This window comes from Zingiber officinale, chromosome 2B, assembly GCF_018446385.1.
Source record: "Zingiber officinale cultivar Zhangliang chromosome 2B, Zo_v1.1, whole genome shotgun sequence".
In the NCBI taxonomy this organism is placed as follows: domain Eukaryota; kingdom Viridiplantae; phylum Streptophyta; class Magnoliopsida; order Zingiberales; family Zingiberaceae; genus Zingiber; species Zingiber officinale.
Window position 1 is genome coordinate 5026029 of NC_055989.1, and position 27201 is coordinate 5053229.

General features: G+C 36.9%; 3 protein-coding genes across 5 annotated transcripts; 1 reads left to right on the plus strand and 2 right to left on the minus strand.

Moving 5' to 3' along the window:
* The first annotated feature begins 2052 nt into the window (after window positions 1–2052).
* LOC122045154 (DEAD-box ATP-dependent RNA helicase 9-like) lies at window positions 2053–10086 on the plus strand. Its single transcript, XM_042605254.1, has 7 exons — window positions 2053–2586; window positions 4063–4190; window positions 4349–4757; window positions 5294–5392; window positions 5494–5718; window positions 8482–8643; window positions 9126–10086. The coding sequence occupies exons 1-7, from the start codon at window positions 2176–2178 to the stop codon at window positions 9645–9647; spliced, it is 1956 nt and encodes a 651-aa protein (XP_042461188.1). The 5' UTR covers window positions 2053–2175; the 3' UTR covers window positions 9648–10086.
* Window positions 10087–11693: 1607 nt separating this feature from the next.
* LOC122045157 (protein PAT1 homolog 1-like) lies at window positions 11694–16860 on the minus strand. 2 transcript variants are annotated; one of them, XM_042605258.1, is made up of 5 exons: window positions 16239–16860; window positions 15642–15797; window positions 14605–14661; window positions 13993–14062; window positions 11694–13843 (listed from the first exon to the last, which is right to left on the minus strand). In XM_042605258.1, the coding sequence occupies exons 1-5, from the start codon at window positions 16269–16271 to the stop codon at window positions 11793–11795; spliced, it is 2367 nt and encodes a 788-aa protein (XP_042461192.1). In that variant the 5' UTR covers window positions 16272–16860; the 3' UTR covers window positions 11694–11792. The 2 variants fall into 2 exon arrangements, with proteins under 2 accessions (XP_042461192.1, XP_042461191.1); XM_042605257.1 differs by having other exon boundaries at window positions 15642–15823; window positions 16239–16858.
* Window positions 16861–17428: 568 nt separating this feature from the next.
* Window positions 17429–23900, minus strand: LOC122045156 (pentatricopeptide repeat-containing protein At4g21300). 2 transcript variants are annotated; one of them, XM_042605256.1, is made up of 5 exons: window positions 21273–23900; window positions 20238–20365; window positions 19496–19612; window positions 18317–18450; window positions 17429–18193 (listed from the first exon to the last, which is right to left on the minus strand). In XM_042605256.1, the coding sequence occupies exons 1-2, from the start codon at window positions 23854–23856 to the stop codon at window positions 20334–20336; spliced, it is 2616 nt and encodes an 871-aa protein (XP_042461190.1). In that variant the 5' UTR covers window positions 23857–23900; the 3' UTR covers window positions 17429–18193; window positions 18317–18450; window positions 19496–19612; window positions 20238–20333. The 2 variants fall into 2 exon arrangements, with proteins under 2 accessions (XP_042461190.1, XP_042461189.1); XM_042605255.1 differs by having other exon boundaries at window positions 17431–18193; window positions 18271–18450.
* Between the last annotated feature and the right edge of the window lie 3301 nt (window positions 23901–27201).

A 27201-nucleotide genomic window follows, 5' to 3' on the forward strand; every position in this document is an offset into this window, starting at 1 on the left:
AGTGTTCAAGCTTGGCTTGATTTATTTTTTATGAGATTGAGTTTATTTGAAGCTTGGCTTAAACTTGGTTCGTTTACATGTTATTAAACTCTCAATTCAAGCTTGGCTTGAGCTTGGTTCGAGCTTGGCTTGAGTTTGGTTCGAGTTTGGTTCGTTTAGATTTTATCAAGCTCTCAATTCAAGCTTGGCTTGAGCTTGGTTCGAGCTTGGCTCGAGCTTGGCTTGAGTTTGGTTCGAGTTTGGTTCGTTTAGATTTTATCAAGCTCTCAATTCAAGTTTAGCTTGATTTATTTTTTATGAGGTTGAGCTTATTTGAAGCTTGGCTTAAACTTGGTTCGTTTACATGTTATCAAGCTCTCAATTCAAGCTTGGCTTGAGCTTGGTTCAAGCTTGGCTTGAGTTTGGTTCGAGTTTGGTTCGTTTAGATTTTATCAAGCTCTCAATTCAAGCTTGGCTTGAGCTTGGTTCGAGCTTGGCTTGAGCTTGGTTCGAGGTTGGCTTGAGCTTGGTTCGAGGTTGGCTCGTTTAGATTTTATCAAGCTCTCAATTCAAGTTTGTTTGATTGTTTGAAACTTTTAATTGTTTGATTGGTTATTAAGTTTGATAATTTAAATTTTTTTATTTATTTTATTGTTTATTTAGCATATTAAAAAGAGTTTTATTAATAAATATGATTCGTTAACATTGTTCACGAACGTTGTTTATGAACATTATTCACGAACGTTAACGAGTTGAACACATATGTATTCAAGCTTGTTTGTTTAGCTTAACGAGTTGTTCAAGCTTGTTTGTTTAATTAATCTTATGTATATTAAACGAACATAAACAAGCTCTTATCAAGCCGAACACCAAGTTTATTCACGAACGCTTGGTTCATTTACAACCCTAGCCGTCTGCTTGCGGGCGAGCTCCCCCGACCACCGCCTGCTCGCAGGCAAGCACCTCGGACGTCCGCCTACTCTTGATCGCCTACCTGCTCACGTCTGCCTACTCGCGAGCAAGCGTGAGCCTGCCTACCAACTTGCGATCAACTAGCTTGCTTGCTTGCGGGTGAGCGCGAGGTCGGCCACCTGCTCGTGGGCGAGTCACCTGCGAGCGTGAGGATGCCCGCCTACTCACTTGCTCATGGCGCGAGCACAAGACTGCTTGGCCGTTCGTGAGGTCGCTCACCTGCTCGTGAGGTCGCCCGCCTACTCGCGGGCAAATCACCTATGAGCGCAAGACGTGAAGGTGTTGGTGACGGTGACACGGAGGGAGGAGCGAAGGAAGGAAATGTAGGTTGGATTGGTTAGAGGCGGACAAAAATATGAGGGGAGAGAAAAGGCTTAGAAGAGAAGACAACGAGGAGGGCGGTGGCAGAGATGTTGCCAACATGTGTGAGGAGGATGGACGTGGGCTTTCCGCCCGATTTTGGGAGGTTAAAAAAAACACAAAAAATGATTCGCCGATGAATTTAAGAATCCATCCGTCCATTATTTGATAAGAAGTAAACAACGAAAAAAATGATTAATCCATCCTTTCTCACGAAGTAAACATTGAAAAATTTTCTCTAAGGGAAACTTTCCTTGATTTTTAAATCGGTCAACCCAAGTAAACAAGAGCTAAGTGAATTTGTATGTTTTCATTTTATTATAATATTAAAAAAACAGAAGATCGTTTTTTAATAGAAATATAAAAAGTATTTTTTTAAAAAAAAATCATTTCAAAAATGCACTTTTCCAGCCAAATCTTGCTATTTTAAGTAAGTATCCACCTTCTCAGATGGATCCTCTTCGGCACGGCCCGTAGCTTGTTTTGGGCCGCCTATGCAAAGTCCGGTCCCACGGCGTCGGATTTGGGTCTAATATTTCACCATTTCGGATCTGGTTGGCAACCTAAAATCGACCCGCTGCGACACGGACGTTCGATTTCATTGGTACAGAATATTTAGCCTAAACCCTAAATCCTTGCAGCCAATGGAAGCGCACTATTATTCTGTTTGGTGAATTGACATTCATACTTGATCTAAAACCCTTTCCCTATAAATATCTCTGCTTCTTCATATTCGCTCTCACAGCGAGGGTTTTGCGAGTCCTCCTCGAGTCATCGCCCACCAAAACCCTAGTCGCGCTGTGCTACGATCTTGCCTCCCATCGACATCTTCCCGTGTTCGGAGAGGGTTTTTAATCAAAGGCGATGAGCTTCTTGTTACGTAGGTCCGGCTCGACTGCCATCTTAGCGTCGCGTCGAGCCCTTGCTGCTCTTGTCTCTCCGGCGGCGCCCCGTGTCCAGCCACCGAAACCTGCGGGGGCTCCCTGGGATTCTGAGATCGTAAACGGAAGCCCCTTATTTGGGTGCTGCAGATCTCAAAAGTTTGGCTTTTGTGATGTCGGCCGCAGGGAGTTCCATTCGTTGCGCCCGCTAGGCTTCAGGGCCACTGACATCGCCTGTGCTGAGTACGCCTTTGATGACTATTATGAAGAAAAGAAAGAGAAGAGTGCTTCAAAGAGTGGGGAGGAAGGGCTGGAGATCAACAAGCTGGGAATTGCACAGGACATCGTTTCTCAACTTGCAAAAAAAGGGATCACGGCACTATTCCCTATACAGGTATCACGCTTTCCATTTTTAAATAACAGTGGTTTCTAATGATTCGTTCTAGTACCTTTTTTTTGTTGCTTTTCTTTTTTGCTTGTAGAATGTGGTTGACTAATCATTTGTTTAATTACACTTATTGTCTTGTTCATGTATAGTCAAATGTTTTCTGGAAGTACTCAAAATTTCCATGATTCAGCCCATGCCTGGATGAGAAAAGCCTAATTTAGCAAAAAAAAAAAGAAGATTGGTTCTTAAACCCTGATATGTAAAGTGGGCATTGAGAGCTTTTGAATTTGCAAAATTAATTTTCTGAAACGACCTTTGTTTGACTTAGTTTTCTACGTTAATCAAGACACTGTTTTATTTTTGTGTCTTACTATCATATCAATGCACTATTTTTGTCATAGTTCTTTATTGATGTCATGAGATGCTTATTTAATTAATATGTGGTTTTGTTACCATTCATCTCACACAATGATATTTTGTCGAATAGAACCTTTTTTTTGTGGTTAATGTATTTTTATTTTGAAAGAACCCTTCTTACTCGTATTTTGTGGAATATTGTACAATACAGTTTACTTTGCACAAGGTAAATATATTATTAAATGTCTAGTGTTATTTTGTCTGACATGTGAACACTAGTTTTAATACTAATATACAGTATTTTACTAGCTTAATTAGTAAACCAAGGATTATTATAAGTGTATTCTAATAAACAAAACAAAGTTTGATATGTTGTAGCATGCTGCATAGTAAGATTCTATTATAAGTGTATTCTAATGAACAAAACAAAGTTTGATATGTTGTAGCATGCTGCATAGTAAGATTCATTATAACAATTTATTCAAATGAGAAATTCAAGGATTATATGATTTCTAAATTCACGTCTCTCTGATTCTATTACATTAATCTAGATAAAAATTGCTTTGCCAATTTGAAAAGAGAAGCTTATACCTTGGGAAAATATGCTTTTAGATTCTAGAATATGTATATATATTTTGAATTGAGCAAGATGGAATTTATGATAAGAAAATATTGTAATTTGTGTACTTATGCATAAAATGATGAATCATATGTTGGTGAAATTACTTGAACCTCGATTTACCAAGCATTTTTTCTAAATTATGATATTTATCTATGTTGGTCGTACTCTACACTATTGTGTAAAATTAAGTGTGACAATTACATATTCATTAAAGAAAGTAGCTTTTTAACTGTGATCATAATAAAATTATGTGACACATGGTTCTAGAGTTTCATAGAACAATTTTGGCCTGATAAATCATGATACGTGTGAATATGCTCTATCAGCCAATGTCTTGTTGAGCTCATGTACAAAGATGCAAAATTTTATTAGTTATACTGCTCCTGCTATTTGAAGAATTTTACTTGTTTTCTTACTTTTCATGTTTATTTGTTTGCTATTAAAATTGAGCAGTGTTCCCATTGTTACATCTATTTTATATTTTTCTTTGGATATTTGATTAGAGAGCTGTTCTTGAACCTGCGATGCAAGGGAGAGATATGATTGGCCGTGCAAAGACAGGCACAGGGAAAACTCTTGCTTTTGGAATTCCAATCATGGATAAAATTATACAATTCCAGGCCAAGCATGGGTAGGTTCATAATCCAAGATGGTAGATTCTCAGTTTATTCATGGTTCTATGCATGCAAATATTTTATTGCATATGTGATCTGATTTTTTTCCCTGATTTTACAAACATCACTACTTCGACTGCCATGTCTGATTCTATGTTGTGTTCTATTTTTGTAGTCGTGGAAGAAACCCTTTGGCCATAGTGCTTGCACCAACCAGAGAGCTTGCTCGACAAGTTGAGAAAGAGTTTCGAGAATCTTCCACTTTGGACACACTGTGTGTCTATGGAGGCTCTCCAATTAACCAACAGATGAAAGCACTTAATTATGGTGTTGATGCTGTAGTGGGCACTCCTGGACGAGTTATTGATTTGCTGAATAGAGGCGCCTTGAATTTGTCAGAGATTCAATTTGTTGTACTTGATGAAGCTGACCAAATGCTTAATGTTGGATTTGCTGAAGATGTTGAGAAAATTTTGGAAAGGATGCCATCAAAGCATCAAACTTTGATGTTCTCTGCAACTATGCCCCCTTGGATTCGGAAACTCACACAAAAGTTTCTAAACAATCCTGTTAACATTGACCTTGTGAGTTTAACAGTTCAACTACAAATCAAGATGTATTCTTTTTGGTTGTTAGTTGATTTTCTTTGAGGCAATATCAATATTTGTCTCTCTTTTGACTAGTATGAATACCTTTGTAGGTGCATCCAGGTTCGTCTTCTTTTGCATGTTTATGGTCTTTATTCTAATTTTCTGTACAAGTAAATTTCTGACACTATTTTTGTTTGAAGGGTCTGCACGAAGTTAGAGGTCTCTTAAAGAAGTGAAATTTGAATGAAATGCATCCTAAATGACCTCAAAGCAATCTAAATATTTCATAGAAGTAGGCTGTTATAGAAATTTATGATAGTACAAGCTAAGTTTACTATAGGATGCTTTAGAGAGAGGCTGGTAGTTGGGATATCCCCTTATCATCAAATACAAGAATGACCCAGTTTGTCTGCAGCATTTTTTATGTCTAAAATATAGCAAAATGTCTGCTGGATTTTATAACTATGATTTATATTGCTTTTAGTTGTATTGACATAAAATGTTTCATTTGGTATATTTTTTATCTGTAGGTTGGTGACTCTGATCAGAAGTTAGCAGAAGGAATAACACTCTATTCTATTGTTACGGATAATTATTCAAAATCATCAATTCTTGTCCCACTAATTAAAGTAAGCTATAAATCAACTTATCAATATTGCTACATTTAAAGTTTAATTAGTATTTGAATTATTTTGGTTCAATTGTAAATAACATCTTGATTTCCTTGTAGGAACATGCAAAAGGAGGTAAATGCATAGTATTCACTCAAACAAAACGTGATGCAGATAGGTTAGCTTATGGTATGGGGCGGAGCCTCCCTTGTGAGGCGCTCCACGGTGATATTGCACAAAATCAGAGAGAAAGGACACTAGCTGGATTTCGTGATGGTCGCTTTAATATTCTGATTGCTACTGACGTTGCTGCTCGTGGTTTGGATATACCAAATGTTGATTTGGTCTGCACTTTTTCTTGTTCGCATGTTACTATGCTCTTATTAAGAAAGCATGCCCATTCCCTAATGTTTGATCTTCTTGAAATTTTTGCATATGTTAGATTTTCCATACCATGAGAACATGTCCCACAAACTGTCTTCACAATAAGGCCACTAGACCTGTTCTTGGATAGTCTAGAGGTAGAGCTAAAGCATATAAGAAGAGTTGGTGGCTTCATAAGCTATTTAGGTTAAAGAAGTCATAGTTTAAGACATGCAAACTTTCAGAAATAATGATAATTTAAATATCTATGGAATAGCTAAATTCAAGGTGATAAAAAATTATTAAAATTGCAAAAGTTTAAAGTATAGTAAAAGTTCTGTGATAGTTTAGGAATTAAAAGTTAGGAGAAGGATATTAATTGAATTGCAAAAGCTACAGAAAGGAAATGTAGAGACTTAGGCAATGGTAGATGCATAAAAAGGTTCTCATTGATTTTAATGCAACTAAGGATAATTATTCTTATAAACTATGTAATGAAAACTTTACAAATAATTTGATTTTGGAGACTAAAAGGTTCTGAAGATGGAATTGTAAATTTGTTCTTTATAGTAATCAAGTGAGGTTAAATAAGTTGTAAATAAAATAAAGGCATGTAAAATTGTGGGGCTAGATGATATACCTATTGCCGTTTAGAGTAAAGTGTCTAGGAATAATTTAGATAATTGAATTGTTTGCTAAAATTTTGTGAATTAAGAAGACATCTGAAGAATAGTTTTTAGTATCTATTTATGAAATCCTAGGAAAGAGTAAAATGAGTGATTTGAATTAATTTCTGAAAATCAATTTAATTATATCATCTGAAGATCAACTACAATTTCTATTTATTTGATAATGGAAAAATATAGAAAGGATTTGCATAGGAATTTATTTATTTTAAAATATGCTTAAATTTGTAAACAACTATTGTGGGGGATCTTTGAGGAGAAAAGAATTATCTTATTGTTTATTAATGCCATAGATGTTATTGGGATATTGTCATTCTTGGTGTTAAAAGTTTCTGGGAGTGTGACATATCTTTCTATAGTTATAGTTTTACTTCAAGGGACAGTTTTAAGCTCCTACCTTTTCATATTAATACTAGATGAGTTAGCTAATTATGCTGAAGATAAGCCTCCTTGGTGGATGTTATTTGCAACAAAATGATGTGTTATTTAATGAGACAATTCCATTAAATTTGAAGCTTGCATTATCTGATTTTAATATAAGTAGAATAAAAACATAGGCAAATATTATGTATGGATCCAAACCCAATGGCATAGGAGTATCCATATAGCCAATTCCACTTAGTGGAATAAAGGCTTGATTGGTGTTGTTGTAGAATAAAAATTAAATATATGAAATGCAATTTAAGAAAAGCATTTATGAAATAATTAATGATGAATGGACATGTAATCCTTGTATTCTTAAATTGTTTAGGTATCTTGGTTAGGACATATATTATTCAGCATTAAGAGGGTATTGATTAAGAGATAATTACTTGGATTAAGATGATTGGTCTAAATGGAGGAGAGCTTTTGGAATCATGCATGATTGTTATATCCTTTCTAGATGGAAAATTTTATAAAATTGTCATACTATGCGCCTTATGGACGAGAGTGGTGATTGGATAGAAAACAATACATACAAAAAGTCAAATGAGTAGAGATGAGAGTGTTAAGATGAATATGTGGAGATACCATAAAAGTTAAAATAAAATAGTAACATTTAAGATAAATTTGATGTAGTTCTAATAATGATAAAGTGAGGAAAAAAGATGTTACGGGCATTGTTCAAAAATGACCAGTTGATTCTAAGAATAGCTAAAATCTTTTAGAGTGGAAGGTGTAAGCTGAAATTTTAGGAATAAATAATATTTTTCATTAATTTTAATAATATTAATTATATTGCTTTACAGCTGCATGAAGATGATAGTATGGTTGCTAGAGGGAACATCTTCAGGAATGTCATACATAGGCTAATAAGTTTGATATATCTCTTCATATTGTGTTATTTTTGTTTATGATATTCCAGATGTTTGTGCGATTTATCTACTACAATATTGCTGATCATTGATCTTTGATTTTATAATTGCTCATATCATTGTATTGCTAAATTGATTTAGTATCTTAAATAATGTGTGCCTAGTGTTCTTTCCCACTGTTACTAGTGGAATTCATCTGATTGTGATGGCTACCTCTGAGAGTGAGGCCACAGTTTCTCTTTCTTCCTTCCTCCTGTACTCCACATAATTTTGTAATGGCTAGGACCCTTTCCACAGACACAGTTGATCCATGTCATCTTATTTATAGATTAAAGTGTTAAGCAATTAGGAAAGACAAAAAAGCTAATGCAATAGAGATGAGAATATAAGATGATGTGTGTAATTATTGTGAAAGATAAAATAAAACATACTGCTACTATACTATTATTCAGAAGTAAATAGGTATAGCCCCAGTTGATGATAAAATGTGAGAAAATAAATTGAATTACCATGGAAATGTTCAAAGGATGCTGATGAATTTTATAAGGAAAAGGCTAGTAGTAATAAAAGTGATTTGTTTGAATAAGTAATTATATAGCGTCATATAGAGTTTCAATTGGTGGATTCTTTACATGGCTTGGTGATGACAATTCTTCTTTCTCTTCCCTTAGTCTAGTTGTTTTTTTTTACTTTTGTAGTGTATTTGATTATGGAGAAGCATACTAAAATTTTTCTTGATTTGTTGTTTTTTTTCTTTGGTTAGGTGATACACTATGAGATGCCAAACACAACTGAGTTATTTGTTCATAGATCTGGTCGAACTGGGCGAGCAGGCAAAAAAGGCAGTGCAATTCTCATACACACGAATGAGCAAAATCGTCTAGTTAGAGGTGTTGAACAAGAGATTGGGTGCAGGTTTGTTGAGGTATGTTATTACTTGCACTCTGATCTTTAAACTTATTTGAAATTTCCTATGTACAAATATTAAGAATCATGATTAATTTTGTTAAGGTTAAAACATAGAGAGGAAAATCTTGAAAAGAAGTATACTTTTGTGTTAGTCTTTAGACCCATTGTAGCTTTTTTTTAAAATTTAATATTGCCTATTTTCTTTTGTTCTTTTCCTTGGGGCTTTCTTCCTGGTTTTTTAGGGACACACAATTCAGTATGGTTGTGAATTGCTTCTCTTCTTTACCTTCCCCTCTTTTTCTTTGCTTGTAGCACAATGTATTTTCAATGCTTATTGCATCTAGTTAGTATCTTGATAGCTACTTATGAATACTTCTGCCTATTTTTGTTTTTTTTGTGTTTGGAGTTAAGCCCCTAAATGTCTTTATTTGCTTAAATTTGTTTTGTTTAGTTATCGTGACTTCATCCATTTTTGTTATTATTTTTTTTTTATTTCAGCTTCCAAGAATTACAGTTGAGGGTGCAGGAGAAGACTTCAGAAGCATGGGTGGTGGACGTTTTGATTCTTATGGAGGTGGTGGTCGGATGGGTGGTTCAGGCTTTGGTCGTGGTGGAAGCACTGGTGGTTCTTATGGTCGTTCTCGTGGTTCTGGTGGACGTTCAGACAGTTTTGATGACTCAGGATCAGATCGTTTTGGTTCCTTTGGTGGTTCCAGTTTTGGTCGATCCGGAGGTTTTGGCGACTCTGGATCGGGACGTTCTGGCAGTTTTGGGGGCTCCAGTTTCGGTCGATTTGGAGGTTCCAGTGACTCTGGCTCAAGGCGCTCTAGCAATTTCGAGGACTCTGGTGGTTCAAGTTTTGGCCGTTCTGGTGGTTTTGGCGGGGGCAGCTCTGGTTCAGGGCGCTTCGGCAGTTCTGGATCTGCTCGACCTGGCAGCTTTGGCAGCTTTGGTGGAGGCTCAAAGAAGGATGACAGCGACAGTGGTTGGCCCGGAAGGTCTTTCATGAGTTCCGATTAGGTCAGCAGTAACACTATCTTTGTTACTCATGGGATCAACTTGTCACGGATTCATTCTTCTCCCCAGTACTTATCGACACAAGTTGCACTAGCTATCGCATCTAATCTTCAACTCAAAGGGTTTGTTCAAGTCTGGAATTCCACTTTCGATTCATTTTGCAGTGCCTGTACTGCTGCAATAGGTTCTTCGAAAGGATTGCCACTGCCTTGTGCTTGGTTGAACGAAGATATATAATCGTAAAAGTATGTTAAATAATGTTTCTTTAACTCAAACATCTGTAGGTTGATGGTGATTTAGGTTTCTTTTTATCAGGTAAGTGCCATGCAGTTTTACTCTCAAATTCAAGTTTTGTAGAACAAATCAGAAGAAACACAACAAATACTCTGATATCATTATGTTTATTGGATTATCGAAAGAAAGTGCTCTCTGTTGTGTCCTATTTTATTTTAGTAAGCATCTATAATTTTTTTTATAGATATAGTATTTAGGTTAAAGGAAGTGAAAATAATAATAATAAAAATAATATTAGATGTTATGGGGTTCTCACATAGTAATATATTATTTACATGTGGAAATATTAGATTAAGATTTAGGTGGCGTTTGATTTAGAGGTTTGGGAATAAGAGAATGAGTTTATTCTCAAATTTTATGTTTAGTTGATGGAAATGAAATCAAGATTTTGGAATGAAATATAAAAATTTGGGCATGGATGAAACTCATTCTTTTCTTTGGATTTTGATGAAATAAGAATAAAAATTAAGTTTTGGACGAAAATTTCTTTAGTATATTTGTTTAATTTTTTTTTTCATTTCACTCTCTCTCCTTGTTCTCTCATCATACTTTCTCCCTCCTCATTTTCTCATCATATTTTCTCTCTCTATTTCTCTCTCATCACATATTCTCTATCATTTTTTCTTTGTATTCTCTTTTATCACACACTCTTATTATTTTCTCTCTTCATTCTCTCCTCATTTTTTCATTATACTTTTCTTTTATCATTGTTTCTCTCTCTTCAATATCTTTGACCATACTCTCTTTCCATATTTTATCTCATCACACTTTCTCTTTCTCTCTTCATTCTCTTCCATCACTCTCTCTCTCCTCATTTTCTCTCATCCTCTCTCATCACACATTCTTTATCATTTTCTCTCTGTATTCTCTCTCATCACATACACACACTCTCTCATTATTTTCTCTCTCTTCATTTTCTCTTCATTTTTCCATAATACTTTATCTCTCATCATACTTTTTCTTTTCTCAATCTCTTTTACCATACTCTCTCTCCATATTTTCTCTCATCACACTTTCTCTTTTTTCATTTTTTTCTATCACACACTCTCTCCTCATTTTCTCTCATCACACTTTCTCTCTTTATTTTTTCCCATCACACTTTCTCTCTCATTACATTTTCTCATCATACTTTCTCTTCTCAATCTCTCATTTTCTCTTATCACACTTTCTCTCTCTTCATTTTTTCCATCTCTCTCTCTCAACACACTTTCTCTCTCATTATATTTATTTTCTTCTCAATCTCTCCTATCACGTTCTCTCTCCTCATTTTCTCTCATTACATTTTCTCTTTTCATTTTTTCCATCACATTTTCTCTCTCATCATACTTTCTCTCTCATCATATATTCCTTTCACATTCAACTTTATCTTTCATTTAATATTTTCTCTTATTTTTTTCTAAGGATAAAAAAGAAAATTTAAGTTCATTCCGATTGAAAATATTCAACTAATCAAATATTATTTTTAGGAATGATATTCAAACTCATACTCATTCCCATTCCATAATACTATGATGCATTCCCATTCCATAATACTATGATGCTCATTCTGATTCTTAGGAGAAAATCAAACGTCACCTTAGTCTTTAGTCCTCAGTTCCCTAGGTTGATTGTTTTGTTGAAGCTTTTTCTTAGGTAGGTGGTTATTTTAAAGACGTCCATCATGACTGATCAAAGGTTTACTCTCTTTAGCTTAAATATTATATTCTTTTTTTTTAAAAAAAAATTAATACTAGATACCCATGGAAAGCTCATGAATAGGCAAATTTATTCGTGATATTTAATATTTACCTAATTGATGAATTAGAAGTGCATTAGTCAGACAGCTTGGACACTTGGATTTGTGCATCGTTCAGTTCATTGAAGATCTCTAAAAGCCATAACAGGCATCAATTTCTCAGCAAACTCGATCAAATCCTTCTGCTGGTGCTCACTCGTATGAGGAAGGCTCGACCGTAACAGATCGACAGGCATCTCCCTCCTCATTGCTATAGTTGCCTCAGAGACAGGGATAGCATCTTTTGATGCCTCGTCGCGTAACATTTGCTGAATGTTGTCGTATTTACGCCGGCAGTACTCAGTCAGAAGCCTGAAGAAAGCGTCGAATGATTCCCGCCAAAAATTCCACTTAGATATGCTGTAAGAGCCTGCAGCTTGACGGTCCGACAGAAGATGAGTTGCCCGGTCAAGAACAGATTTCACGACGATGGTGGCTCCGTCACCGGATGCGCTTCCAATGGGGCGAAGAGGCGGTTGTTCAGTTGAACAGACCGCGGCAGCAAGGCAAGCGCTGAGTGCACTTAAGTCCATATTGTGCACACATAAGGAAACAGTCTGTGCTAGATTTTCTATTGTCTCTGATGAACTGGAGTCGGATGACTGTCCACCGAATATGAATCTCAAGTGCCGGAAAACAACCATGCAGACTACTCGCGTGAGGTTACTTCTGGGGTCGAGAAGTTGAAGATAACGTGATATGAGTTTCCGGCCCTTGGCAAGAGAGATTATGTGAAGACAGACAATGTCATCCTTTGGATTGAGACCAGAATAACCAGCTCCACTAGGTCCCAGTGGATCAACAAGATTAAGTGTTGCTGCAAGTCCATCCAGAGAAATCTGTCTCCTCCGCCGCAGTTGTAGACCGCCATCTTGTGGAGGATTGAACTGTAAAAGCCGATCGATATCATCTACATCAAGGAGAAGGGAGATACCATCTTCAATGGTGATTCTAGCAGCTACAAGTGGCTCCTGCTCCAGGGATTTCATGGAAGACTTCGAGGAAGGCATGTCAACTTCAAGAAGAGGATGAGGTCGGTGAACTGAAGAGAGTGGAACCTCCCTGACTGCATCAACCTGAAGATGAGCATGTGATTCACTACTGCCACGCGATCGAGAAGGCAAATCTTTTAGGCTTCTTGGACAGAAATTGCATTTCGGCCTTCCAGTTGATTTCTTTGCAAGACAAGCCTGGTGATAATAATCAGTTGTGTATGGATCGTTGTTGCGGCTTGCTGCATTTTGCATCTTCAAAATGCTTTCTATTTCTTCAGATGTCATGTACTTTGATCTAATCTGTGGCCGCCTGTTATCGACCTTCATGTTTCCAGTATCAGAAGACTCATGTGAAAATTGAAAATGGCGCTTTCCTTTTAGTGATGCTCTGTGTCTATTGTCTCTTGAACCAGGCACTCCGATATCTAGATCAAGCTTGTTCCTCATTTGCGAAGGGGAACCATGAGAGTGAAACAAATTAGCCTGCGAGTGAGAGAAACAGAGATGGTATGGCTGGAGTTGTGACAATCTATGTTGTTGATGCTGCAATAATATCTGTGAAGCTACCAAATTGCTCGGCAGAGACAATTGATGCCGAAGCATGTTAGGAGACAGATCGTCACCTGAAAATAGACCAGTATGATTCAGCAAATAGTCCCTTGCCCAACTGCTCGTAGTAGGATTATGAGCTACTCCGCGGGCAATGTCATGAGCATAGTGCAATCCACTAACCGATCTTCCCAAGAGTTGCTGAGGATCAGTGTAGGAGGCAAGAGTCGGGCCAAGGAAATGTACTCCAGTATTAGCAGAGGGAATGCTTAAATGCTTTGTAAGATTTGAGAACGACTGAGATGGTTCGCCATGAGGATCATAGGAAGTGAAAAGTGAGCTGGCTGGAGGGGTTGATTCCTGAGCGTATTGCTGCCTCTGCTGCGGCTGAAAGGTTTGTTGATAATGTGGCTGCTGAGGATCTGATGAAGCTCTGTACAATGGTTTTGATAAAGAAAGCTGAGACGATGGCGGTCGTGGTTGTGACCGCCATCTCTTGCCCTCCTGAACATTTTCAGCATCTAATATTCGCTGATCAATCCAGTTTAAATAGTCTTCATCCTGTGTCCAGTCTGCAGTAGAAGAACCTAAAACCCAAAAAAGGGGATCAAGTACCAACAATATTGTTGATAAAGCCACAGAGATGCAAAACTTTTTCCGTATGAAGGAGAACGAATGGATCATAAACTTAAGCCGACACTAAGAAACAACTGAGGCGAAATGAGAAACTACTTACTTTCTCTAGAAAAAGATCCTCTATCACCAATAACTCCAGGAGTCCTTGGACCACTGACCACTCTGTTTAACTGTTGTAAAAATTGCAAAATATCGATTAGCAAGTAAATATAGAATAACAGTCATGAACAAAATCATGACAAAGGGCTAGCTTACACTATTCAAATAGCAACTAAAAATAATACTAAATTTAATGAAAGATGCACTAAATCCACAAGGAGCACTTATAAAACAGGATTTACTCAATGCAAAATATGAGCCAATGGATGCAATTCTAAGGAGAATGTGATACAATGATCATCATACATTACTGAAAAATGTAGTATTTGGCCGGTGTCTCTGGATTTGCCACTTAAGCTACCAGGATGGTGTTTATGACAAAATGAATGGCTGAGCATGTCAATCTAATTGCAAGTATTCATTATCGGATAACTGAACATCTTACTTTAACTCTTTATCTGTCGTTTTGGAGGGAGGAAAAAGTCAAACAAATCTCCTATTTCTTCATAAACACATTTTGTGTTTCAGTAAGCAATAGGTTATCCTGATGATCTTACAAATACATCAATTAAACAACTAGGAAATGTAAAAAAATTATGATAGGTAAACCAACCTTTGCAAAAGTGCTCGCAAGGTCATCGTTATCAGATAAATAAGCTAACCCTTCAACCTGCGTATAGAACAAAAGGCCAACAATGAGAATTTTCACTTGGAAAATGATTAAACCAAATATTTGATTAAATAATTTTCAATGACAAAAAGGGAATCTTCCACATGTAGGAAAGAGTGCACATGGGAACTAAAGTGAAGTTTAATATAGCCATGGATACAAGAATCATAAGATTTGATCCTAAGTAAATCAAGAAGTGCAGAAATATGTTTTATAGCAGACTCTCAGTCGAGACTAACATGGCTTCTCATGGTTTTTGTAATATAAGTGAAAAAGTATGGAAAGTTAGTCCTATAGAAATCTATCACACAGAAAAGCATTGTCTATGCTGAACTTGAGTTAAAACTCAAGGTGACAAATCTATGTAAATGTCCCACTACATTGTAATTTGGCAGCTGCAATATCGTGTATGGTGATATTATCATACCATACCAAAAGATGATTCGGAGTTGTTGCCAAAAAACATGCCGCACAAGAAGCACAAGAGCCCTTGCATGCAAAGAAATTCATTCCCTTTTCAAAACCAGCAAGATTATGAGAAATCAACACAATCCAACGGAAAAGAAAACACCATGAAATAAATTATTATGTAAAAGAAAAAGAGTGCATGTTTGTGGAACATCACTCGTTCATCAAATAGTTCAAAATCAATGTGCCAATTCAATCTTCATAGACATGTTAAGCAAATTGATAGCTACATTTGGTCCTTGCAGGTATCAGATTCTTTTTTGACATGTTTGTTAATTGTACTGTCAAAAATCAATTAATAAGCATGCACGAGAAAGTGAACATCAAAGACTATTAGGTTTTTGGTTGTAGTAAAATAAATAACTATATATTTTGTTAAAAAGATGTTTAGGTTTGTCTTTCAGTGGCAAGAGTAGAGAAGAAAGAAGTTCAATTTACTGAAGAAAGAATATTTTACACTCCAGTGACACAAGGAAGTATGAACAATGTAGAGTTCTATCACACTGAGGTACCTCATTTACATTTTGTGCTCCAGAAGGAACAACTCCCTCTCTGTCTGTAGTAGTAGGGAAATGGTATTCATCACCAATCCTAATAAAACTACAATTGTCACCTTCATCATCTTCCAAACCTCCCAACTCGGCATCTTCCTTTCCAAAGAATACATACTGTGAGGCATCGAACAGGGGGTTATCTACAAGACAAGGAAAAAGTATAAGAGAGATGGCAAATGCTGAATTAATAAGTAAATCAAGTGATCAACAAAATGGACTGAGAAACAAGTAAAGTAGCTAAGAGCTATCAACTTGAAGATCCTAAGGGCATCGGTCGAAATCATCATCGCTTCGACTAAGTAGATACACACAACAAATAATATTTCTTTACGGTCCAAAAATAGTTTGAACAAAAGACACAATTTTAGCTTTCGATCGATGCTACGCCGTGAGAATCTTCCAATTAAACTAATCAGGACTCTCGCACCCCGGAAAACTGACATCGAGCAGCCAAAACCATCAAACTACGATCAATATTCAATATAAACCACAATCAACCAAACAAACACACTCAGAGCCCACGAAGGAACGCGGCAAACAGCCAAAAAAAATCACCTGCGACAGCATAGCCGGTATGTTGAGGATCATCACAGGGGCGTTTAGGGTTCCGAGGACCCGAACCTTCCCCCTCAAATCTCCTTACCATCTCCCCGCACCGCGAAATCCTCAGCCCCGGAAACTGGAAACTGGAAACGCCGAAGGGAGGACGACAAGGACGCAAAAGGAACCGCCTTTGAATCCAATTCTACCACAAACCACCCTGAGCCGACGAAGGGAATGGAAAAGCAGCTGCGAGGCCACTCGCTCCACGAATCAAAAAGGAGCACGAGATGAATTGGAACAAAGAAATGGCACCAACAAATGCAAAAAGGAGACGCCTTTATGGAGAGAAAGGGAGAGAGATGGCTTCCCCATTACTCCTTCTCTCTGCTGAGTTGAGATGGACAAAGATGAGTCCTCTGCACTGCGCTTCCTTTCTTCTCTTCTCTCTCGCTTTCCTTCTGGTCTTCTTTTTTTCATTTTCTTTTTAAATTTGAGGGAATAAGAAATGGAAGAGAGATAGAAACTTAACGTGGCTAATTATAATTTGAGGGTCTTAGTTTAATTGGCCCAACTTGATTGCTTACTACACAATTAACGTGTAATTTGACAATGAAAAATCATGGGAATATTTATTGTACAAAATAAGTTTTTATAATGTATAAGGAACATTTTAATATGATAAGAAATCAGGTAAGAAGTAGTGGAGTTTGTATGATTTCATTTTTGTAATGTGTAAATATTATTTTAGATTATCTTATGTCCCTAGTTTAGGAAAGTCGTTTGATTAAAACTGAATAAATCTATATGATTTATCTTATTCTAAGTATGTGAGATTGTCCTGAGAGACCGCTAAAGTGAAGACTTCCCATTTACCACCAAGAAAGAAAATTTTTTAACTAATAATAATCTTGATAATATTTAGTGGAAATCCACTAAATCCAAGGTAAGGTAATTTGAAGGATTATGGCATGAGTAAGTGAAATTGTATTATCTATTTTTGGTCAAAAAAAAATCAAAATAGTAATTTATTTATTTTTATTTAACTCAAAAATATGCTTATTTTAATATTATTATAAAATAAAATTACTCAATTGTGCATTTTAAATATGCACTTGTGGTAATATCCATGCGTGCACATTGATCATAATGGCCCACAAAGATTTACTAATATATGTCATAGACTAGATTGACTAATTAATATTTTTTTAGTGTTTAGTTAATAATGTCCCATTCTAATCTTAATTGTGGGCCAAAAAGTTGGTTTATTAGATTGAGGCATGGTAAGTGAAATCACAATGAATCTAGTTTATACATATCAGTTACATCAAACTGTTTGACTTAAACTTTTTTTGTTTTTTGCATATAATTTAACTTGGAGAGTGGCTAATATTTTTTGTTTGATGATTAACTTGTGATAATCGTGATTAACTAGTATATTTGGATAATCGTGTCTGGTGATCAAGCTTATCTTCAACCTTAACAAGGCCTGAGTTTTAATTTTACTACTTGCTATAAAAATAGAGGATGGTGTAGTATAAGAATGCAACAAGTCATTGATATTACATTTTTTTTTCGATCTACTTGAGAAATATTTATGTGAATGCAACTTGTTGATTGACCAGTCTTCTTTTTCATCTTCACAAAGTACCTTTGTGACGTTGCCTTCTCCACCAAAAGTTGAAAAATAAGGCTTTCATGGAATAGGCATGATGCACTATTCTACATAAACTAGAGTATATGTATTTTGATAATCTAGATATTCAAGCTTAGTCCGAGTAATCCTGCAGATAGATAGTCTTCCCTCTTAATTTACCTACCGGATAAATCTGGAGTTCAGATTATGCACACTTGGAGCCTCCTTACTGAGCTTCAAACTTTGGTCCTTGTAGTTTGTTAACTTGTTATTATACTTGATGATGCTTGAAACTGGGGCATGTAAACTAAATTAGGCCTTGGCTTGCACAACCCTAGTAGTCATCGTCAAAATAATTGTTACACTTTTTGCACAATTCACCAACTTTATAGGAAAACTTAATGAAATTACCATAAAGGAGGCATTAGGATTTAGGTGGAATTTGTTAGCGACTCACTTCCTTGTGGAGTTTGATCGAATGTTGATGAAGCTACTCCAGTTCTTTGGTAGATTGTTTTACCTGCTAATTCTTCTTCTATTGACTCATGCAGAATGTGAATCCAGATTGAGTGGCTGTCTGCAAGTAGTTTCCTGTGTGGCAAGTCCAAAACAATGACAAGGATAGATCAGTATCCAGTGCGGAACGGAATTAAGTAGACGCGTCTCATCTTATTACTCATGAGGAGATTGTTCTTGTGCGTAAATTCGTGTATGAGCTAAAGTGATCTTTTAAGCTGTAGTTTGATAAATTAAGCTTAACTCTTCAGTTTTGGATGATCGGGTGCATTATATCACTAAACGTTTCATCTTAACTCCTAGTCTGGAAAACATACTTTTGTATTGTTTATGCAGATGATATCTTCATTACTAATGATGGTTTTACAGGGATCTCATCAACACTTTCAAATTGAGGATCTAAGTGACCTAAAGTATTCCTTAGCACAGATGTTGCTATGCTTGAGTCAATTAGTATGCTAAGAGGTAAGCTACATTGCAATCCTATAGATTCTAATGTTAGATTGACGTCATGACAAAGAGAGATATTATCTAATCTAAGTACATAAGACTAAGTTGAAAAGTTGAATTGTCTTCCTGTCGTGAGAGTAAACCATCTATTGCAAGTGTGATTAGTTAATTTATTTGCCTCAATGCCAATAATCATTGGGAGACAGCTCCAAGGATCTTCCAATACATTAAGAAGTCCCTAGAAGAGGCTTATTATTATGACATTAGCCACAGAACTGTTTATCAATATGATCTTAATTGACCATAAAAAATGCTTGATTCTTAAACTGTAAATATGATTTATTCCATGATGCACAATTTGTTGTATGAGGATACCTGTACGTTGAATAAAAAGTGACTAATGCAGTAATCTCTAACATTATGGTAAGTGTATGATTGTCTACACTTAGATTGCTTAAAATCCATCTAAATCAAGAAACTGAATGATCATTTCTCTAAATAAAAGACATGTGAGCAAACCCCCCACCTTTTCAGGGAATTAAACTAACACTACCATTTGAGTGCGCTTAGGAAATCACTACAATGGTAAGAACATTCAACCTCCATATCATTACTGGTCGTTGAATATAGAAAAAAGTTATGAAATTAGAAAACTGAAGAGAAGACTTACCTTCACACTTGGGGCAAACACTGGAGAGTATAACCATGGCCACTGGGAGTATTGCTCATAATTTGCAAATAAGATTCCTTATTGCTCAAAAACCATCAGGAATCAATGAGTGGCAACCTACAGGAAAACAATAGGCATTTACTGTCTAATGATGCTGATTTTAGCTACATGGCTTCTTGCACCAGTGGAATGGAGAAGTTTGTCATGAGATTTTTGTTAAAAGATATTATTATTAAAATTAGGGGCAAATAACTGTTAGTAAAGAGTTTTAGCATGTTTAAAAATCATTGTGTAAAAAATTCACTTTGACTAGCACACAGAAATTAGCTATAAGTGGTTCACTACACCATCACCCTCGCTTGGCTTTTTGATTTAATTGTTATTGTGGACCAAGGTTATGGTGTAACTACATACTTAGTTGTGCAATTGACCCTATTAGGAAATGCCAATTGTACAAACTTTGGTTATGATATCAATTCATTAGCAAACTTAGCATTTTAACCAAGGTTTAAAATTTTGGAACTGGAGTCAGGTTTTAGTATCAATTATCATCTCAGTCGAGTTGCACCCATGCTCAGTTCAGGCTGGGACAACATGGTTTGGACTAGCCCAACCTTATTTATTCTCTCTTAAATTTGTTTACTTCCACAAAAAAGAACATAATAGTATTCTAATCAATTGAATTAAAACATCATATAAACAACTTAAAGAAGTATGGAAAACATTTCAAATTATAACATACCATACTGGCAAGAACATCTCTGCTAATTGTTGTCAGTAGGAGTCCCTATTTTTTCTAGAATGAGTATCTTGTGTTAGACGAGAGCATATGTAGCTTCTAAGTGAGATCAACTCCACATTTTCCTTTACCTAGTTCACATATTGCACAAAGAACAATTTGATATTTGAATTGAATTCATGTATATAACAATATAACTCAGTTGACAATACAAAAATCATACTAGTATAATCAAAACTGGAATAGACAAAGGTACAAAATACAAATAAAATTAGGTCCTGAAGCTCTGACTTAACTAATCATAATATGATGTGGCAAAACCATAGCAATCGGAAACATGAGTGTGATGAACTTCAAGCGTGTGTTTAAGATGTGCCGTCATGGGTTTATTGGTTACTTATTATAATAATAGCATACTTATATTATCTAGTTATGCTTTACATTTTAGAGTTACTTTCAAATCTACTAAGCCTTTAATTAACCAATGTTGTACGTTTAGCTGATTAGTTACTTGGACTAGAATCTATATTAGGTTTTATTTATGTTTAGATACTTAATGGGTTCCACAAGGTTTAAGCATGAACAAATGCTGTAGTTTGGTGCTAATGTCATAAAAGATACTCTTCATGTAGAAGTGAATAGGAAAGATATTAGCAATTTAAAAATGAGAATAGATAGTCTAATAAGCATGTCTTTTGCTACTTAGAAACTCACTTATTTCAGCAGCCATCTATATATAAATCATTAATTTCAAATGTGTATTGCTGGCATAAAATGCAATTAAGTAATTAACATCATATATTCAGAGTTGAAGATTGGATGACATGAAACATAAGTGACCCAAAAACTGAATCTCAACTTGGCAGGACCTTAATCATTTTTTTAAACAGATGACAACATAGCAGCACAACTCTTGAACTTTGCCAATAGCCAACATATACAAGTGCTATGTATGTTTTTCAATTTTGGGAGGATATACATTTGTTATTACTGTCTTCTTTAACCAATTTTGGGGTAGAATAAGCAGCAATCATTTACCTGTTTGAGGTATCCATGTTTGGTGGAAATTTATGTCTGGTCTAGGAACATAACCCTCTTCCCTAAGCACTAGAAGGAGATTCTTCAATGTAGAGTAGATGAGTTCACAATCTGGATGGCATTTGTCATGGGCAACAAACGTGTGACTGACATTGCTTATTTCTATCCAGCTGTAACCTGGCACTTTTTGTACCCTTCTTTCCTTCATCAAGCTTCGAGCTTTACTTACTCCCTCCCACCTGCCAGCCACAGCATGTATGTTTGACATGAGCACATAATAACCAGAATTCTCAGGATCCAACTCAGAGAGTTGCTCTGAAGCAATCTCAGCTAGTTCAACATTCCCATTAACCCTACAAGCTCCAAGAACTGTGCCCCATATCCCAGCATCTGGTTTAAATGGCATACTCTTAATCAGTTCTAGAGCTTTATTTAGCTGCCCAGCACCCCCATAAAGATGGACCATACAAGCATAGTGCTCCATGCGAGGTATGATTCCATATTGCTCTTGCATAGAATGAAATAGCTGAATCCCTTCTTCAACTCGACCAGCATGGCCACATGCGGATATCAAAGCAAGGAATGTTATATGATCTGGTAGAAATCCTGCTTCCTGCATATGATGAAACAAACACATAGCATCTTCAAAAAGACCATGTGCCCCATAAGCAGCAATTATACTATTCCATGATACTTCGCTCTTATGTGTCATGGAATCAAACACTTGACAAGCCGCTTTTAGATCCCCACACTTGGCATACATATCTATCAAGGCACTTTCAGCAAATAGGTCTGACCTAATATTGCTTCTCATCATATGACCATGAATCTCTTTACCATGGCGTAATGCAGGTACACTCGCAGATGCTGATAAGGCTGAAGATATGGACACAGAATCATATCTCATTCCATCTATTCCCATTTGACGGAAAAGAGTTATGGCTTCCTCTGGTTGCCCATTTTGAGCAAAACTTGCAATCATTGAGTTCCATGCAACAACATCCCTAATTGACATTTTGGTGAAAACTTGATAACCAAGATCAACCCTGCCACATTTGGTATACATGTCAATCAATGCGCTAGCTACATAAATCTGACCTTCATATGCATTCTTCAGAATGTAGCCATGTATCTCCTTCCCCAAAGTTAAAACAGCCAAGCAAGAGCAAGCTGGTAAAACGCTAGCTATGGTGATTGGATTAGGCTTAATTTGTGTTTTTAGTAATTTGCGAAACATATTCAAAGCATCGCCACTCATCCCGTTAAGCACATAACCAGATATCATTGCACTGCCAATTACTACATCCATTGTTCCTGTAGCACCAAAAACTTTCGTTGCCATCACTGAATTCTTGCATTTAAAGTATACATCAATCAGTGCACTTTTTAAGAAGGCATCCATTGGGACATTGTTCCTAATTATGTGTGCATGAATTTCTTTGCCCTGCTTCATTCCTGCAGTACCAGAAAAGCTGGGAAGCAAACTTGCCAATGTAATACAATCTGGTTTCATCCCTGCAGCTTGCATCTCACAGAACAGTTCCAAAGCCTCATCAACAAGCCCACTCTGGACATACCCAGAGATCATCCCATTCCAAGTGATCAAATCAATCTGTGGTATCAAAGCAAACAATTTTTGCACATCAATCAAGCAGCGGCATCTAGAGTACAATGCCAGCAATGTGTTTGCCACTGAAGGTTCCAACTCCACACCAAACTTAACTGCAAGCCCATGAAGCTGAGTTCCATGCTTCAGCATCCCTTTTGAGGCACAGATAGACAAGATGCAAGCGAAAGTCACAAAATTTAGCTTGGTGCCTGCAAGCCTCATGCTATCAAACAACAAAATAGCATGCGCAGAATCATGGATTCTCATGTAGCCATCAATCATGACATTCCACAAAATGCAGTCCTTTTCGGGAATTCTATCAAACACCTCCCTTGCAGTCCCAATCTCATTGTTCTCCGTGTACATCTTGATCAAGGAACTACCAATGAATATATTTGTTTCGAGACCCATTGAACATATAGTACTATGAATCAACCGACCTGACTCTACAGCTGATAAAGAAGCAACGGACTTGATCACATAAGGGAACGTATGCCTATCAGGATAGGCACCGACGAACCACATCTTGAAATAGAACAGCAGAGCTAATTCAAAGCAGCCCGTCATGGTAAACCCTCTGATCATCCAATTCCACGGTAAGGACGAGCGTTTGTCGAGCGAAAAGAACAAATCCTTGGCGTCCAAGAGGCTTTGGCAGAGAACATACATACCCAAAAGCCTAGCGCCCATAGTGAAATCGCTGACGCCATTGACCACGGCTTGGGCGTGAACCTGGCGGCCTTTGGGGAGGTGCGAAGGATCCCGGCACGTGACGAGGATGGAGAAGAGGCGGCCCGTGAGTTCTTCGACTGTCCGCGCTGGTGAACAAGAGCAGACGTCGCTTTCAGACGCGTAGTCGGATTCAACGACCTCGACGGCGCAGCTCGACAGAGATCTGTAGAGCCTGGAAGAGAAATCGGAGCGGAACGCAGAGATCAAGGAAGACGATTTCAATCCTGCGCTCAAAAATCTCATTTTGGCGGTGACGACGCAAAGGAACGTGAAAAGGGTCCTGTTGCAGGCTTGCAGCTCATTGGGTTATATTTGGGCATTTTAACGAATAGGTCCCTAATGTATAAAGTTTTGTCTAATTCACTCTCCGTTCTTGTTTATTTATCCAATGATCCCCTTTGATGTGAGTTAATTTTAAATAACGCCTCGAATATAAAAAATTATTACAATTCGGGAGGCTTCTCGGTTGAAGGGCCTTCTCGGGAGGCTCCTGTTGCAGGCTTGCACCATGACCTATATGAAGTCGAAGGGTCTTCTCTCCGAGTCCGCTTCTATTCCGGCTGGCGATCAAGTGACTCTTTTGGATAACATCCTCAAGACCCTTTATGATTATATTGAGTAGTTTCTGTAATTGGGCCACTCGACTGGATGTCATCTCTTTTTGTAATTAGGCCGCTCGGCCTAAAGTTTTAACTTTAATGCAATGTTTTCCTTGTATTTGTTGCCTCTTTATATAACTAAATTGTGTATTTATCCGCTTGCCCATTGTTACTTCTGAAAAAAAAAAAGTCAAAAGCCACCTGTTTTATCTTCAAAATATCCCTTATTTCAATATTCGTGTCTAACTATTCAACTAGCTGTGATAATATATAAAAACTATTCTATAATTACTTAAAAGCTTACAATATATTTAAGAATTGGAGTTTAGGATTTAGTTTGACTGTAGTAAAATAGATGATTTGCCAGTTTTATATTGTAAAAAAAAATTAATTAGATTAGCTAACTTTCAATTTTGGGATGATCAATTTGATCTTATAAAAGTTTTTCATCGGTTCTCAGAGTAAATCGAGAAGCACTCGCGATAAACGGCTTAGAAATCCAACATCCCTTAGTTACTTATTTCATTTGCGTGGATGTGATTGTTTTGGCCGTTTGGGTTTTGATTTTTATTTTGAAGTAGTGGCTTTGGTTTAGTAAATTTTTAAAATAAAACATGATAGGGGGTAATACTCGCTGACAGACATCTCTTATAACTTTTTTTATGTTCTTCTTTACCATCTAGAATGTGGATTTAGCTTAGCAACTCCATTCCCTTTTGCTTCCCTTATTTAAACTATGGTCTACTCATCACCACTAGTGAACTTTTTTTTCTAAATCTATGCTTTTTGAATCTATTTTTTCTATGTTTTTTCTCTATCAGTTTTTTTCCCATGAAGTGAACCCTCATTCTTGTCTCTCAAGAGATTGATAGTTGGTTTGTTGTATCTTATATCCAAATAAATAAGTTGTTAGTTGTTAGATGGGATACTTAGATATGAAAACCCAGCATGAGATAGCTTGAAGCAATAAGTTTATGTTTTACTTATTGCTTATTATCAAAATAAGATAATTTATATGGTACTTATTGTTGATTTATACAGTAACACAAAATAGCTTATTTCTTATTTTTGAATTGATTTAGCACACAATCTATGAACATTAAAAAATATTTGAATCTAAGTAATTCTTATTTGCTTAATAAGTTGTTATTTGATGGCATCATCAAGTTACAGCTCCATCGACAATACGAAATTCGAACATATACCATGTAGAGATTGTGGGCGAAGAACATTGGTATGTGTTTCTAGATCGACCAAATATCCCGGAAGGAGGTATTATGGATGTGCGCAACATAGCTGACAAAAGTGAGTGGTAGCCGATACTTTGTCTAATGAAGACATAAGTGAAATATGTCGTGAAAGGTTAGGAAGAATAGAGTCAAGGTTAGGAAGTGAATTCATTGCTTCTCGTGGACATAATCTAGGAAATTGGAATGTATCATCAGTGGTCTGAATATTAGTTATAGTGAATTTAACTCTTTTAGTCGTATACCTTATTACTTTGTTAGTTCGGTCTTATTAATTAGTGTTGAGTAATGTTGTTGTTGTAATATGACAGATTAAATATTTGTAAGAACCAGCTGAAGGCTAATTGGTTTATTAGTTCAGGTGGTTAATTAGTGTTGACTAATGTTGATGTTGTAAGGTGATAGGATAATTTGTTTTTAGTTAAGATGAATAATGCAGAACATATTATATAATGGTTTGAACATTTTGTAATGATTTATTCTGCGTTGTTTTTCTTTTGGGACTTAGTTCTCATCTCTGATACTTATTCAGTCAAGCAAGAATTTGAAATTATATGACAGTATTACGTGCTATGTTAAATCCAAGCAAGAATAGTTGATGGTTTGATCGCAATTATTGTTGGGACTCCAAGGTTATTTTGGTGTGATCAATAAGTTAAGTTAGATCCTGTGTGTTTCTAACCTTGTGTCTAAGTGTGCAGGAGCTTAGGAGCACAGGTAGTCGAGCGGAAGACGCAGCTAGCGAGAAGGACGGCACGCGGTGCGTCCGAGGGACGAGGCGCTGCGGAAGAGTACACCGGCGGACGAGAAGGAAGCGTGCGATGGTCCTGAGGGACGAGAAGTCGGAACGGAAGACTGCTCGAGGAGCAAGAGACGCAGCTAGTGAGAAGGTTGGCATGGAGTGCGACTGAGGGACGAAGACTGCGGATGAGTACGCTGGCGGACGAGAAGGAACCATGCGGTGATTCTGAGGGACGAGAAGTCGGAGCGAAAGCCTGCTCGAGAAGACCGGAAGTTGGGTTCGGGTGAGCCCTTTTCCGGATGTCCAAGATCACCCAAGCGAGCGAATCCAGAGTTGAAGACCCGGACCGAGGCGACCAGAGCCGGAGCAGAGGACCCGGACCGAAAAAGTCAACCAGAGTTGACTTTTGGGTCCGGGGCGCTCGGAACGTACTGGGGCGCCCGGAAGTCAATCTTTGACCAGATCGAGTCTTTCGGGATCTAACATTGGGGGAAAAAGTTTTATCCCCCCTAGGGTGTTCGGAACCCTTCCAGGCACCCCAACCAAGGCTATAAATATAGCTTTGGTTCAGAAGCTTTTCAATGAACTCAGAAATTCACTTCCAACGCTTGTGTGTTGTAATTTAGAGTTAAGCTTATGTTTTCTGTGCTTTAACATTGTAAGAGGCTTCTCCGCCTAAAGGAGTATTTAGTGCTTCAACTTCCTTGGATTAACAACAACATCGGTTGTAACCAAGTAAATCCTTTTGCCTCTTCTTTTAATGTTCTATTTACTTTCTGCTTATTCTTTATGCCAGTATTAGTTTAAAAGTTCGAGAATGGTGATTTTGTTTTTGTATTTACAGGCTATTCAACCCTCCTTCTAGCTGGCCACCAACGGTCCTACAAGTGGTATAAGAGCCGAGACACTTCAGGAGGACTAACCGTCGATCGAAGCAACAAAACGATGACCAGAGCTTGCGTCTACCCACCAGCATTCAAGGGGGAGTTTTCTTTATGGA